This window comes from Oncorhynchus kisutch, linkage group LG12 (genome assembly GCF_002021735.2).
Source record: "Oncorhynchus kisutch isolate 150728-3 linkage group LG12, Okis_V2, whole genome shotgun sequence".
NCBI lineage: Eukaryota > Metazoa > Chordata > Actinopteri > Salmoniformes > Salmonidae > Oncorhynchus > Oncorhynchus kisutch.
The window spans coordinates 30,149,264-30,164,045 of NC_034185.2; the positions used below are offsets into that span (position 1 = coordinate 30,149,264).

The window sequence follows — 14,782 nt, forward strand, 5'->3', positions numbered from 1 at the left end:
GTAAATAGATATACATTTTCAGGGTACATACATTTACAACTGTGCCAAATGTTGTGCATTTACCACAAAGTTCACTATTGAGCCCATATTTTCAGCTTAGCCATGCACCATTAATAATACTGAACTAGCAACCTTTCTGTTACTGGCCCAATGCTCTAACCACTACGCAACGTGCCACCTCTCACTAGTATACAAAATAAATATAATTTTTCATTCCTCCATATTAACACAGAACTCATGATACGTATATTATATTTTTTTGTCTGTAAGTAGTTGGTTGACAAAGTAAAAAAACATTCAAAAGGATTAAAAAAAGCCTTTCGAAATGATGTTATTCTAAATTTACCCCTGTGGGCGCTTTTATGGTTAACATTTCATTACAAAGTATTTCACAGTTTTCCATGTAAATGCCAGCTAAATAGCTGACTTTAAAAAAACTGTATAAAATAAAGAAAAAACCTAGTCTCATGTTTGTCTCCTGTGTTCTCCTTTCCACTTTTCAAGCTCAACCTGGAATGATTAACAAATGCGACCTGAAAGGCCAGACTGCTCTTATCTTGGCGGTGGGCAGGGAAAGGGTGGCCTGTGTAGAGGCGCTTCTGGAGAAAGGGGCAGACCCAGAACTTGCCACCAAGGAGAGAGAGACCCCCCTCTACAAAGGTAACACATTTGCCTTAGAGACCTACTAAGACCTATATCTTCCAACCTCTTTGTAATTATCCTTTTGTTCTAAACATAGTAAGTCATAGACTACTTGACTGATAGTAAAATAACTTGTTGGGCAGCAACACTGTGAGAAAACCTTGGCTGAAAAACTTGCCTTTGGGTTGGCTGGGCTGTAGATTTGAAAGAAAATCACTGGTATAAGAAACATGGTGGTGGAAAATCCCTCCAGACCATGCCTACAGCGATTGAATGCTTTTACATTTGTGGGGAGTACTAGTGAACAAGTGCACACTTCCGGAGAAAGGAGAGGTGATTGGAAGACCAATACAACTACACCCAAAATCTGCCATTACAGATTCGCTCTCCCAGTACCTGCAAGTTGTACCCTGGGAATAACCTCAAACCCTTGTTTAGGAAACACTGCCTACCATGACTAACAAAGGCTGGGAAATCTTCCATTTCTCCCCTGTCTGTCAATCTTTGACCGTATTCCACAGCTTGTGAAAAGGAGAATGCTGAGATTGTGGCCATGCTTCTGAATCACGGTGCTGTGGTGAACAAACACTGCATCCAGGGCTGGACGGCTCTGCAGGAGGCTGTGAGCCGCAACAGTGTGGAGATATGTGAGATGTTGCTCAAGGCCGGGGCTAAACTCAGCCCAACCAACATGTACGGTATCACGCCCCTGTTTACTGCAGCGCAGAGTGGATGCGTGGAAACACTTCGATTTCTCATTAAACACGGTACGATTTTCCCCTCGGAAAGCGGGTGAATTCTGTAGGGCCAAATGACATTACACCGAATTGAGACAGTCCACACACCACATGGAGCTGTTATGGAGCTCTAACCATGGATCTTTGGTTGACGTTTCTTACTGTATGTCACACTGAATATATGTTGTAGGTGCTGATATCAACAGTGAGGCCAGCGATGGGGCCACAGCTCTGTATGAGGCGGCTAAGAATGGCCATGAAGACATTGTGAAGCTTCTTCTTTCTCAGAATGCTGATGCCAACAAAGCGGGCAAGAAAGGACTTCTGCCACTACATATCGCTGCCCAACGAGGAACTGATGGGTAGGCGCAATTAGCTTCAATAACCTTGAAATATGGGAAGACATCCCCGCACAGTACACTTAAAGGGATAGTTTGCCCAAATTACAAAATGACATATTGTTTTACCCTTTACCCTGTGAGCAGTCTGTGGACAAGGTATGACAGCAATCCATGTTGCACATATCCAAGGCAATGCTACCGATATTAGCATTTTTCGCACTTCAAATCCAAATCAGCTGAATGAAGTTACTTACAGATTATTTTTGATGCTGTATGTCTCATTATATGAGAGGCACAGTGCCTTCAGAAAGTATTCATACCCTTTGTCTTATTCCACATTTTGTGTGTTAAAGCCTGAATTCAAAATTGATTAAATCGTTTTTTCCCTCTCACCCATCTACACGCAAAACCCCATGACAACAAAGCGAAACCATGTTTTAAGAATTTGTCATATTTATTGAAAATGAAATACAGAAATATCTCATTTACATAACTATTCACACCTCTGAGTCAATACTATGTAGAACAACCTTTGGCAGAGATTACAGCTTTGAGCCATCTTGGGTATCAGTTTTGTACATCTGGATTTGGGGATTTCCCCCCTTGCAGATTTTCTCAAACTCTGTTAAATTACATGGGGAGAGGAGGTGAACAATGTAATGTAGTGAACATTATGCCATAATCCAGTCTGTGTATTCGTACTGTGGGTTCCATGTTTTACAGTAGCCAGACAGTGGGAGTGATATGCCATGTGAGCCATGTGTTGTCAGCATACTTGCGAGCAGAGTTAAACTAAAGTATACGAATGCCCAGACCTCAGTTCTTACAAACATAAGCAATCTAAACAGCGGGACGTTACCATTGGCGACGAGTGAAACGCGCAAGAGAAGAATGCAATATACAAGACAAACTACGTACCTATGTGAGTAAACACAGACAGCAACAACAGCCTAGCTAGCATCATATTCAGCTAACATCGTACATTACGGTACAATACCACGATAGCTAGAGCACAACTCAATCGGCTCGAGGTGGAAAAAATGGATCAACAGATTCAAGAATTTTCTAGTTGCATTAGACATTGCGGATAACACACAGAAAATGGCATTACTGTTACACTATGCAGGGTCGGATGTGTACGGTATACTTGACAGACTGCAAGATACCGGAGCAGATGATGACTATGTTACAGCTGTAGCCAAGCTCAATGCAAATTTCTGTCCAAAAGTCAACACAGAAAACGGAACCTACGTTTTCAGACAAGCAAGACAAAATGAAAACGAAACCTTGGATGCTTACCACACACGATTGAAGCAATTCGCATCCACCGGATGGGGCTAAAAGATGGTTCAATGGCTCTCCAACAACTACTTGATACAGGCAGCGCACAAGAGATGTCAGATAAACAAGCTGCAGGCATGGAGAATGCTCATTCAAAATCACAAAAATAACTCTGTGTGCACTGTACAAAATAAAAAATATATATATAACAAAAGCCAGGGCTACAAAAATGAAAGCGACAAAAGTCAAAACAGAATACGCAATAACTGTGGAGAAGAATTCCCACAACTAAGGAGGACAAACAAATTGCCCTGCAAGTGGGAAAAAAAGGAAATGATGTGGAAAGTTGAATCACTTAAAAAAAATGCTGTAGATCACAAACCACCAAGTCCACTCCTCCAGTTGCTGAAAAACGAACCACAAAATGAGTCACAAGACGACAAAAAGACACAAAACAAGACACCTCACCAAGCTCTGATGATGATTATGTGTATGTTGTGTGTACACTACAGAAACCATCCCAACCACACATCCAAGTTACCATTTTGAACACAACTGTGGATGTTATTTTTGATTCAGGTGCAAGCGTTAACATTGATGTCACATGTGACAAGTTAAAGCCCAGCTGTGAATTAAAACAGGCTAAAACAAACATCTTTGCTTATGGCTCCGAACCACTTCCACTGAGAGGAAAATTCACAGTACAAGTCTGCTCCAAGACTAAGATGGTGGATACCACTTTCTATGCAGTCAAAGGTGACTCTGGCCCACTACTTCGCTGTCAGACAGCAACAGACCTTGGACTTCTGAAAATAATAAACTCTTGGTCCACTCCAAGTGAACCAGCTGATGGTTCATTCATAAGCCAGTTTAGAAATGAATACCAGGACCTCTTCCAAGGCATTGGAAAACTCAAAGACTTTCAAGTGAAGCTGCACATTGATGACACAGTTCAAACAGCAGTACAACCACACAGGAGGATTCCTTTCCACATGAAAGAAAAAGTTAAACAGGAGCTTGACACACTACAAAGCCAAAAAACCATTGAAAAAAATCAGCGGGCCAACGCCATGGGTATCCCAGACCAAAACCCAAGACCCCTGGTAAAAGCCTGATCCTCAAAATGTCCCGGAAGTTTGCAGTCTACTTTGTATGATACAATACTGCTCACGGTTCATCCCAGACTTCACAACAACCACACAGCCTCTTTGTGAGCTCACAAGAAAAGATCACACCTGGTGCAGCACACGACGACATCCTACTTTGACCCAGCCAAGACACTGTTAGTTGACGCCGGCCAAGATGATTTAGGTGCCATACTAAGTCAGCACAACCCTACAAGTGACAAAGACGTCCAGATCATCGAATATGCCAGCGGAGCGCTTTCAGAGATTGAATAGCGCTACTCACAAACCGAGAGAGAAGCTCTGGCGATCATCTGGGCATGTGAACCCTTTCACTTGTATCTCTACGGAGCTCACTTCACGGTCCTCACAGACCATAAACGAATAGAGCTTATCTTCAACAACCCAAAAGCCACACCCCCAGCATGACTTGAGCGATGGAGACTGAGAATACAACCCTACAGCTACACTGTGAAGTACAAAGCCAGTAAAAATAACCCCGCCGAATACATGTCAAGACATCCCATCTCAGGGGAAACAGCACAAAGAACCTCTTGCATGGCAGACAAATATGTGAACTTTATCATTGACAACACAGTTCCCAAAGCTGATTCTAAAAGAGGTGCAAGAAGAAACAAAGACTCAGCTCTACAGAAGGTGATGTGCCTATTGTCCACAGGAACTTGGCAAGATTCACTACATGACACACAAGATGTTGATTTCCAAACATTAAAAGCACTCTTTCGCATGAGACATGAACTAACAATCAATGCACAAGAAAACATCCTTTCTGAGAGGAACACGGCTCGTTCTTCCAGCCTTTCTCCATAACAAATCAATCAACCTAGCTCACACAGGACATCTAGGTATTGTGAAAACAAAAAAGCTACTGAGAGAGAATGTTTGGTTTCCAGGCATGGATGACATGGTAGAAAAAGCAATTCAGCACTGCATTCCATGTCAAGCTGCCACTGCAGGAAATCATATGGAACCCTGTCTACGTCGAAACATTGACAAAGTACCTGAGATTGTAAAAATGGACAATGGACCTCCCTTCAATGGACAGTCCTTCACAGATTTCAGCCACTACCTTGGATTTAAACACAGAAAGATAACACCTTACTGACTGAGAGCTAATGCTGAAGCAGAACGCCTAATGAGAACACTCAAGAAGTCTGTCACAGTCACAAACTCTGAATGAAAGCCTTGGAAAGAAAATCACAACAGTTTTCTGAGAAACTACAGCGCAACCTCTCACGGAACTAATCAACAAGAAAGAAAACGTTGCACTACACTTCCCACAATGCCTCACTTCGCACCAAACATCAAGCTACGTGACATGCAAAGCAACGTATGAAAGAGACTGCTGACTACAAGAACCGAGCACAAACCTCGACACTCAAACCAGGAGACACGGTACTCTGCTGTCAGCATGTCAAAGGAAAACTCACGACTCCCTACAATCCTAAACCTTACAAAGTCATGAGAATCAAAGGATCGATGATAACGGTGGCACGCTCTGGATGTCTGGAAACCAGAAACTCATCCTTCTTCAAAACCCTCCCACCGTCTCAATGATGAAGACCACTGTGCTCTTGGAAACTTTCAACACTAGAAATTGTTTTACACTCTTCCCCAGATATATGCCTCATCACAATAAAATCTCTGAGATCTATGGACAGTTCCTTGGACTGTCAACTGTGGGATCTTATATAGACGTGTGTTTCTTTCTAAATCATATACAAACAATTGAATTGACCACAGGTGGACTCCTAACAAGTTGTGAAATCTCAAGCATGATCAAAGGAAATTGGATGACCCTGAGCTCAATTTGGAGTGTCACAGCAACGTGTGTGAATATTTAAGTAAATTAGATATTTCTGTACTTTATTTTCAATACATATGCAACATTTCTAAAAACATGTTTTCACTTTGTTATTATGGGGTATTGTGTGTAGCTTGGTGAGAGAAAAAAAACGATTTAATCCATTTTGAATTCAGGATGTAACGGAATAAGTCAAGGGGTGTGAATACTTTCTGAAGGCACTGTATGTTTATTCTCAATTTCCATTTTACAAATAGCCTACACCAGGGATAGCCAAATTATTATAATTATGTTGCGTACCCCTGGCCTACATATTATTATTATTATTATTATATATATTATTATCATACATTGTTGTATTGTATTGTTTCCAAAAAAACCCTGCTGACCTATGACTTCTACAATTATGACAAGTCAGTTAAGTAAGTGACTATGTCTGACTGGAGTTACCAATGAAGTTGTGGTAGATAAGCGCTCCTTTAACATGTGACATTAACCCAAGCTTTGCTCAGTAGAGTTATTAAAATGTTTTTTGGTCCTCTGTAATATTGTTGTATATTAATATTTTCATGTTTTCTGTAACCATTGCTTTGTTTATGGAGGTTTACTTTGTGTTAGCTTTTTAATGTATTTTTTCCCCCATTAATGTCAGTAAATGTAATCATTCACACTCAATCCATTGAGTGGCATGATATCCATGATGTTCATCCCCATGTGGTCAATGTGTGTGGTATGACAACAGAATTAGCTAAGCTTTTAGCATTATAGCAAGCTGTCAGTTTACAGTATCAGAGGAGACCTGCTCACACAAAGTGAGTTGGATGTTGGAAAACAGCTCCAAAGCTGATAAATCGATTCACCATCTGGTCCCAAAAATGTTTTGGGCCATGAATGGCTACCTCAACATGCAATCTTTCATAGGGGTCAAAGGTCATACATGTATGCATTTTGGGATATATCGAGCCAAATTGGACAGCATTGGGATGTGCTCTATTATCACAAGGTAACCCGATGATAACTACACCGAACAAGATCAGTCCCAGCAGCCTATTTTCAAGATGGCCACCACCATAACTGAATAAATAATTGGTGTAATAAGATCATAATGAGTGCACCAAACTTTACATGAAGCTAGGAAAAGCCTAAACATTGATGGCTTGCTATTGTACACATTTTCCAATATGGCCACCAAACGGCTCCATTGATTTTAATTGGATTGGTCTAACATTGACACAACTCTTTCAATAATACTGTCGGTAGAATGTGCCCAATAATAATTATTCCTTCATTAATTATTCCTTTAACATTCCTTTATCAGCCTGTGAACATTCTATTGCATAGACTCACTACAACAAGATATATAAAGGTTTTGGAAAACATAGAAAGCACATTTCTTGGAGAGGATATCAGATATAAATCTGATCAGGGGCTTGTAGGGAACAATTTACCATCAAACCTTTGCCTCACTAAAGTGGACAAATTGTTCCACTGACACATGGATTATAACTTCCAAACCAGCAAGATGGAAAGACGTTACATTCCATATATTTAGCAAAAGATAATGTTTTAAAAGTGCAAACAACTTCAGTTTGTTGCTATGCAAGATGCCATCTTGTCTATAGAAATATAATGAATCATTCTACATTATGTGAGCTTGCCACAGATAACCATTCTGATTGGTTACTGATGACGCAATTCAAGTTCAGGAGGATACGTTCAGGTAACCTTGGTCCAACGCTGTGATTAAAAAAATGCATGAAAATGCAAAATGTTTGTTGAATGCATTAAATTAATATAAATATATAATATATAAATGAACAAAAATATAAACTCAACATACAACAATTTCAAAGATTTTACTGAGTTACAGTTCATATGAGGAAATCAGGCAATTGAAATAAATAAATTCGGCCCTAATCTGTAGATTTCACATAACTGGAAATACAGATATGCATATGTTGGTCACAGATACCTTAAAATCTCGCAATCTCGTCACGGTATTTCTGTGTATTCAAATTGTCATTAATAAAATGCAATCATGTTTGTTATCCGTAGCTTATGCCTGCCCATACCATAAGGCCGGTTGGTCGTACTGCGAAATTCTCTAAAATGAGATTGGAGCCTGGTTATGGTAGAGAAATTAACATTAAATGATCTGGCAACAGCTCTGGTGGACAGTCCCGCAGTCAGCATGCTAGTTGTACACTTCCTTAAAACTTGAGACATCTGTGGCATTGTGTTGTGTGACAAAACTGCACATTTTAGAGTGGCCTTTTATTGTCCTTTTATTGTATACAAGGGTCATCTGTATAATGATCATGATGTTTAATCAGCTTCTTGATATGCCACACCTGTCATTTGGATGGATTATCTTGGCGAAGGAGAAATGCTCACTAACAGGGATGTAAACAAATTTGTGCACAACATTTTATAGAAATAAGCTTTTGTGCGTATGGAACATTTATGGGATATTTTATTTCAGCTCGTGAAACATATGACCAACACTTTACATGTTGCGTTTATATTTTTGTTCAGTGTAATTAGGTGTGCTTGCTGAAGGCAAAGCACAACTCTAGATTTCTCTGTCGTCTTCTTCTTATTGTATTTCTTCCACCCGCTCTAGAGTTTCAACAATTTAAGCTATTAAATAGTCCAGACTGCCCCAACTTAGATTGCTTGAGAAAATATTTTTGACAGCATTTATACTTTTTGAACTACAACCATATTTAAATAAGCTCCCAATGCATTTCGATGTCAAAGGTCGCAAAACTCTTTCACCATTTATCAACTCCAACTCAACGTTAAAGGGATACTTCGGGAATTTCGCAATGAGGCCCTTTATCTACTTCCCTAGAGTCAGAAGAACTCGTGGACACCATTTTAATGTCTCTGATTGCAGTTTGAAGGAAGTTGCTAACTAGCGCTAGCGTAATTGCAAACTAGAGTTGGCACAAAGACTATAGGGTATCTGTGTCAGAGTCTATGTGATGTGGGTAAGTCGGAGTCAGGCGCAGGACACAGAGATGAGTAATAATAGTGACTTTACTCAAATATAATCTTCCAACAAGGAGAACAAAAATCCAGAAACACATAATGGGAACCAGGTGTGTACAAAACGGACAAAACAAATGGAAAAATAAATGTAGATTGGCGGAGGCTAGAAAGCTGGTGACATCGACCGCCGAATGCCGCCTGAACAAAGAGAGGCACCAACTTCGGCAGAAGTCGTGACAATCTGCTAGCATGCTAGAACTATAACCATTTTAAATGTACTTAACTATTTCAGTCTGTTTTCAGCCTGTTTTGGTAGGATGGAGTTTTGGCATGCCTGGTGACATCTCCAGGTGCTAAATTAGTTAATAAAATAGTTTCAAATTGCTATGCCAATTACAGCTACTTTTCAGTTTCCCCATCCCCACACAGACCACTCCCAAGACAGAACAAGCAAAATTCTTGATTGAGAAATTGCTATTTGCTAAGAAGCTATTTTTCTTTCTTTTTTTTACCATTTTAAGGTACTTAAAGTGATAACTCACCCAAATAATCTATAAGTGACTTTGTTAAGCATTGTAATACATTTTTTGATACTTTCAGATGATTTGTACATGATGCACGAAAATATTGTAATATCGGTCCCATGATTTCAATTTGGGTTTTTGCCACAAATGCGAATACATTTCATACCTTGTCCATAGACTGCTTACAAGATAAGAAAACTAATATGTAATTTTGTAAACTTGAACTATCCCCTTAAAGCAGCAATGTGTAACTTTTTGGGCGACCTGACAAAATCCACATAGAAATGTGAGTTATAGATCTGTCATTCTCATTGAAAGCAAGTCTATGAAGCAGTAGATCTGTTCTGTGTGTGCTATTGCTATGCCTCCCCTTATTAAGTACATTTTTTGTACACCAGTTTCACAGCTGAAAATACAATATTTTTGGTTACGGAAAGATTAACTATACTTGCTTTTTTGTCACATGAACTGAAATTATGCAACTTATTCAAATTTGAGCAAAAAGGAAATGTTTGCGTGATTTCTGCATAGTGCATCATTAATTGTTGCCTATATAACGCTAGTGCTTAAATAATCATTAAAAATCTTCTTGTGGACTAAAAGTCAGATTCACTCCAAATGTGGTCTTTGGACTCATCACAATAGTCCCTAAAGAGTTTCAGAACATAACATTGATATGCTACAATACGCTAAAAACACTCTTATTGTCATGAACACTAGGACCAAATGAACCATTTAGAATGTATGCCCATGGTACATTTATTAACTTAGTTTGAGAAAATCTAAGGGATTGGTAAAAAGATGACTGAGTTATTGACAAATCAAAAATCAGATTTTAGGTGTACATTTAAACCCCTGTAAAATGGCTCCACAGTGGCTTTTCAACTTGAAACGTGTCATCGCTATCATGGACATCCCTAAGATTTTTTGATGTCTCAAAAAACAAAAAATTATTAACAACTCATTTGCATATGTAACACTAATGCTGAAAATCATCTGCAATCATCTTTCCTCATGAGCCATACTTCAGATTCACTCCAGATTTTGTATTTAGACTCATTACATCAGTCTTTCATGGTTTTGAGAAAAAATAGTTGCTCCATTCTAATATGGGAGTATTGTACCTATAGATTCAGTGAAGTAGCCTCTAATGAATTTGAGAAATATAACCAACCTACAGCACTAGACTAAACTTGACTTGCGTCATCCTTGTGGCATTGCGAGATAAACATGGTAATGCTTTCATTGATTCCACATAAAGGAAGATAGTTTCTACATGATATAGTGCTTGCTTTGTTATTCAACTGATTTTTTGACCTTTCTGTGATCCAGTGAACCCTGTTCATTGCTGCTTGCAACCACATGTTATATATTTTTTTAATAATGATTGTGCTCTCCCCCTTGTCTCTATCCTTTACACTACCCTACCCCCTAGTTTATGTTTCCGACTCTACCGACTTGCCTCTCACTTGCACATTCCTCCAGGAGTCCGCACATCAACTGGAAGAAACAGAAGTTAGAAAGGGATTCTCAACTAATGATAATGCTACAGTAATCATTCAGTTCATAGAGCACACAATTCCGGTTGGAGGATACCCACAATCAGGAGGGTAAAAACCAGGGATGGAATTCTCCATATGGTTTCTCCATATGGTTTCTCCATCTAATTTCCCCTGTGTGGTTTTCTATTTCAGTATCGTGTCATTGCTGATCAAAGCCACCAGCAAGTCCAGAGTGAATCGAAGTGGCATCAGTCCCCTCCATCTTGCCGCCGAGTGCAACAGGGATGAAGTCCTGGAGGTCCTAATCGAGGCCGGCTACGATGTCAATGCCATGCTGTCAGAGGACCGCTCCAAGATGTACGAGGATCATCGCAGCACAATTCTATACTTTGCCGTCGCCAACGGCAATGTGGAAGCGACCACCATGCTTCTAGAAGCCGGTGCCAACCCCAACCTAGACACCTTCAACACTCTACTGGTGGCCGTGAGGCAGGGTAGTATCGAATTGGTCACTTTGCTGGTGGAGCATGGGGCCAACGTTAACGCCTACGTCCTGACTCACCCCACCTCATTCCCGGCCACTGTCATGTTCAGTATGAAGTACCTGTCCATGCTGAAGTATTTGATGGACAATGGCTGTGATGCCCACTCCTGTTTTAGCTGCACTTACGGCAGTGGTCCACATCCACCCATTCAAGAGACATCTGAGAGGGATGACTTGCGCTACAATAACGATACACGCAGGAATACTGGGAAAGCTGTTCAGGTAAACAAAATGTACATGGGAGTTAAATAGGTTGGTATAGTTATTATACTACATAGTAGTACTAATTATACCACAGCCAGGTATAACAGCTATAAGTACTATGTAACAATGTTTACCTACACTGTAATCTCCTATGTAACTGTCATGCTGTCATGTTAGCAAAGGTATTTGGAACACTTTCTTGTGGGGACTTAAAAATACAATATACCATAGCCTACCATCGCTTTTTGTCTTTCCATCACTAGTTCTGTGAGATAATCTCAACTCAGGCAATAAACCGCTGGGCAGGACCCATCATAGACATACTCCTGGATTATGTTGGCCATGTGAAACTCTGCTCCAGACTTACTGAACACCTAGATAGCTTTGGGGACTGGGAAGCCATCAAGGAGAAAGCAAGTGAGTGTCCCCAGACTTGCAAACAAGCACAGACACACATACCCATACTGTACACACACACACACACACACACAGACACTCTTAGAAAAGTGCTGTCTAGAACCTTTAAGGATTCTTAGGCTGTAGGAGAACCCTTAGAATAACAATTTTTGGTTCCAGGTAGAATCCTTTTGGGTTCCATGTAGAACCCTTTCTACAGCGGGTTTTACATGGAATTTAAAAGGGTTATACAGTTGAAGTCGGAAGATTACATACACTTAGGTTGGAGTCATTAAAACTAATTTTTCAATCACTCCACAAATTTCTTGTTAACAAATTATAGTTTTGGCAAGTCGGTTAGGACATCTACTTTGTGCATGACACAAGTAATTTTTCCAACAATTGTTAACAGACAGACTATTTCAATTATAATTCACTGTATCACAATTCCAGTAGGTCAGAAGTTTACATGTGCTAAGTTGACTGTGCCTTTAAACAGCTTGGAAAATTACAGAAAATGATGTCATGGCTTTAGAAGCTACCGATAGTCTAATTGACATCATTTGAGTGAATTGGAGGTGTACAATTTTAAAGGCAAGGCTACCAAATACTAATTGAGTGAATGTAAACTTCTGACCCACTGGGAATGTGATGAAAGAAATAAAAGCTGAAATAAATCACTTTCTACTATTATTCTGACATTTCACATTCTTAAAATAAGTGGTGATCCCAACTGACCTAAGACAGGGAATTTTTACTAGGATTAAATGTCAGGAATTGTGAAAAACTGAGTTTATGTGTTGTGTTTGGCTAAGGTGTATGTAAACTTCCGACTTCAAATGTATCTGGAACCAAAAATGTTTCTACATGGAACGAAAAAGGGTTATTCTAAGGCTTCTCCTACAGCCAAAGAACCCTTAAGGGTTCCCCTACAGCCAAATAACCCTTTTTTCTTCGAGTCTATTACACAACAGAAGGTAGAATTTTGGTGTAGCGGTATGCGTGGTTGATAACCAGGGTTCAATACCAGCCTGTTACAGTGGTGCCGTGACCTGGATCCCAGAGATCATGTCTAGCAGCTGCTGGGGTTACTTCTGTGATGAGGGGGGATGTCATGCACGCGTGCACACCCAGCCACACACACCAATGCCCAAACAGGCACTTATTTTGAGTGACTTGTGCACATCTTATATGTATACTGTTTATATAATGTACAAGCGTCACATATTACCGTATCTGTTGCCATTGTCTTACAGCGCCCCCGCGTCCACTGATGCAGCTGTGTAGGCTGAAGATCCGGCAGCAGGTTGGACTCCACAGACTGAGGTGCATCAACAAACTGCCCCTCCCACCACGAGTAATCAAGTACCTTAACCACGAAGAGCGCAACCAAGAAGAGTTTTGTGCATTCTAGAGAGTGACATCATAGTCAAAACAAGAGATGACACAGGGAATGCCGCACAAAATTGATTGACATAATCAGTGTTTATGGTGTGAATATTTTTACTGATATTTGAGCAGTAATATAGAGTACAGTTACATTTCACAATTAAACTTTAAGATCAGACTTATATGGTAATTTAATAAGCTCACCCGACAGGTAGACTTACCAAAGTTGGTAGCATTTTATTTGACTGTTGTAGACATTTCTAGGTACTTTCTAGTAATTACTTTTATTTAAATGACTAGGTATTCACAGGTACATGATAAAATGGTAATTATAGTAATAACATAAGCAACATTTTTAAACAAATATTGAAATGGGTTTGTGTCAAGTTTAGAAAATGTACATGTTTAAGTGTACAGTAATCTTGGGGCGTTATAGGACCCTGTAAGGCAAGCTTTTATGAATTTGTGATATTTTTTTGCATAAGTTCAACCTTAGTTGAGACTTCATAATATTGTTATTGAGAATAGTCTATTCAATTTCTCAATGAAAGATAAATATGATTTTTGTCAAGGTTTGGAATGCTGCCTATTTGATTGCACAGTATTTTGAGGGAAACATTTGACTCTTTTAGGCTACCTTATATGTACAGTTGAAGTCAGAAGTATACATACACCTTAGCCAAATACATTTAAACTCAGTTTTTCACAATTACTGAAATTTTATCCTAATTAACATTCCCTGTCTTAGGTCAGTTAGGATCACCACTTTATTTTAAGAATGTGAAATGACAGAATAATAGTAGAGAGAATGATTTATTTCTGCTTTTATTTCTTTCATCACATTCCCAGTGGGTCAGAAGTTTACATACACTCAAGTAGTATATGGTAGTGTTGCCTTTAAATTGTTTAACTTGGGTCAAACCTTTCGGGTAGCCTTCCACAAGCTTCCCACAATAAGTTGGGTGAATTTTGGCCCATTCCTCCTGACAGAGCTGGTGTAACTGGGTCAGGTTTGTAGGCCTCCTTGCTCGCACACGCTTTTTCAGTTCTGCCCACACATTTTATATGGGATTGAGGTCAGGGCTTTGTGATTGCCACTCCAATACCTTGACTTTGTTGTCCTTAAACCATTTTGCCACAACTTTGGAAGTATGCTTGGGGTCATTGTCCATTTGGAAGACCCATTTGTGACCAAGCTTTAACTTGAGATGTTTAACTGATGTCTTGAGATGTTGCTTCAATATATCCACATAATTTTCTCTCCTCGTGATTAAATCTA

General features: G+C 39.6%; 1 protein-coding gene across 3 annotated transcripts in view; it reads left to right on the plus strand.

The window, feature by feature from the left end:
* Nucleotides 1–14,242, plus strand: part of asb2a.1 (ankyrin repeat and SOCS box containing 2a, tandem duplicate 1) — a 28,027-nt gene extending 13,785 nt beyond the window's left edge. For 2 of the 3 annotated variants that reach the window (XM_031837365.1, XM_020496715.2), the window contains exons 4-9: nucleotides 505–660; nucleotides 1,164–1,409; nucleotides 1,570–1,741; nucleotides 11,163–11,736; nucleotides 11,982–12,135; nucleotides 13,371–14,242. In XM_031837365.1, the coding sequence (XP_031693225.1) occupies nucleotides 505–660; nucleotides 1,164–1,409; nucleotides 1,570–1,741; nucleotides 11,163–11,736; nucleotides 11,982–12,135; nucleotides 13,371–13,528 (1,460 nt within the window). In that variant the 3' untranslated portion in view covers nucleotides 13,529–14,242. The remainder of the gene's footprint in view (nucleotides 1–504; nucleotides 661–1,163; nucleotides 1,410–1,569; nucleotides 1,742–11,162; nucleotides 11,737–11,981; nucleotides 12,136–13,370) is intronic. The other variant, XM_031837366.1, reaches the window with a different exon arrangement.
* The last annotated feature ends 540 nt before the right edge of the window (nucleotides 14,243–14,782 follow it).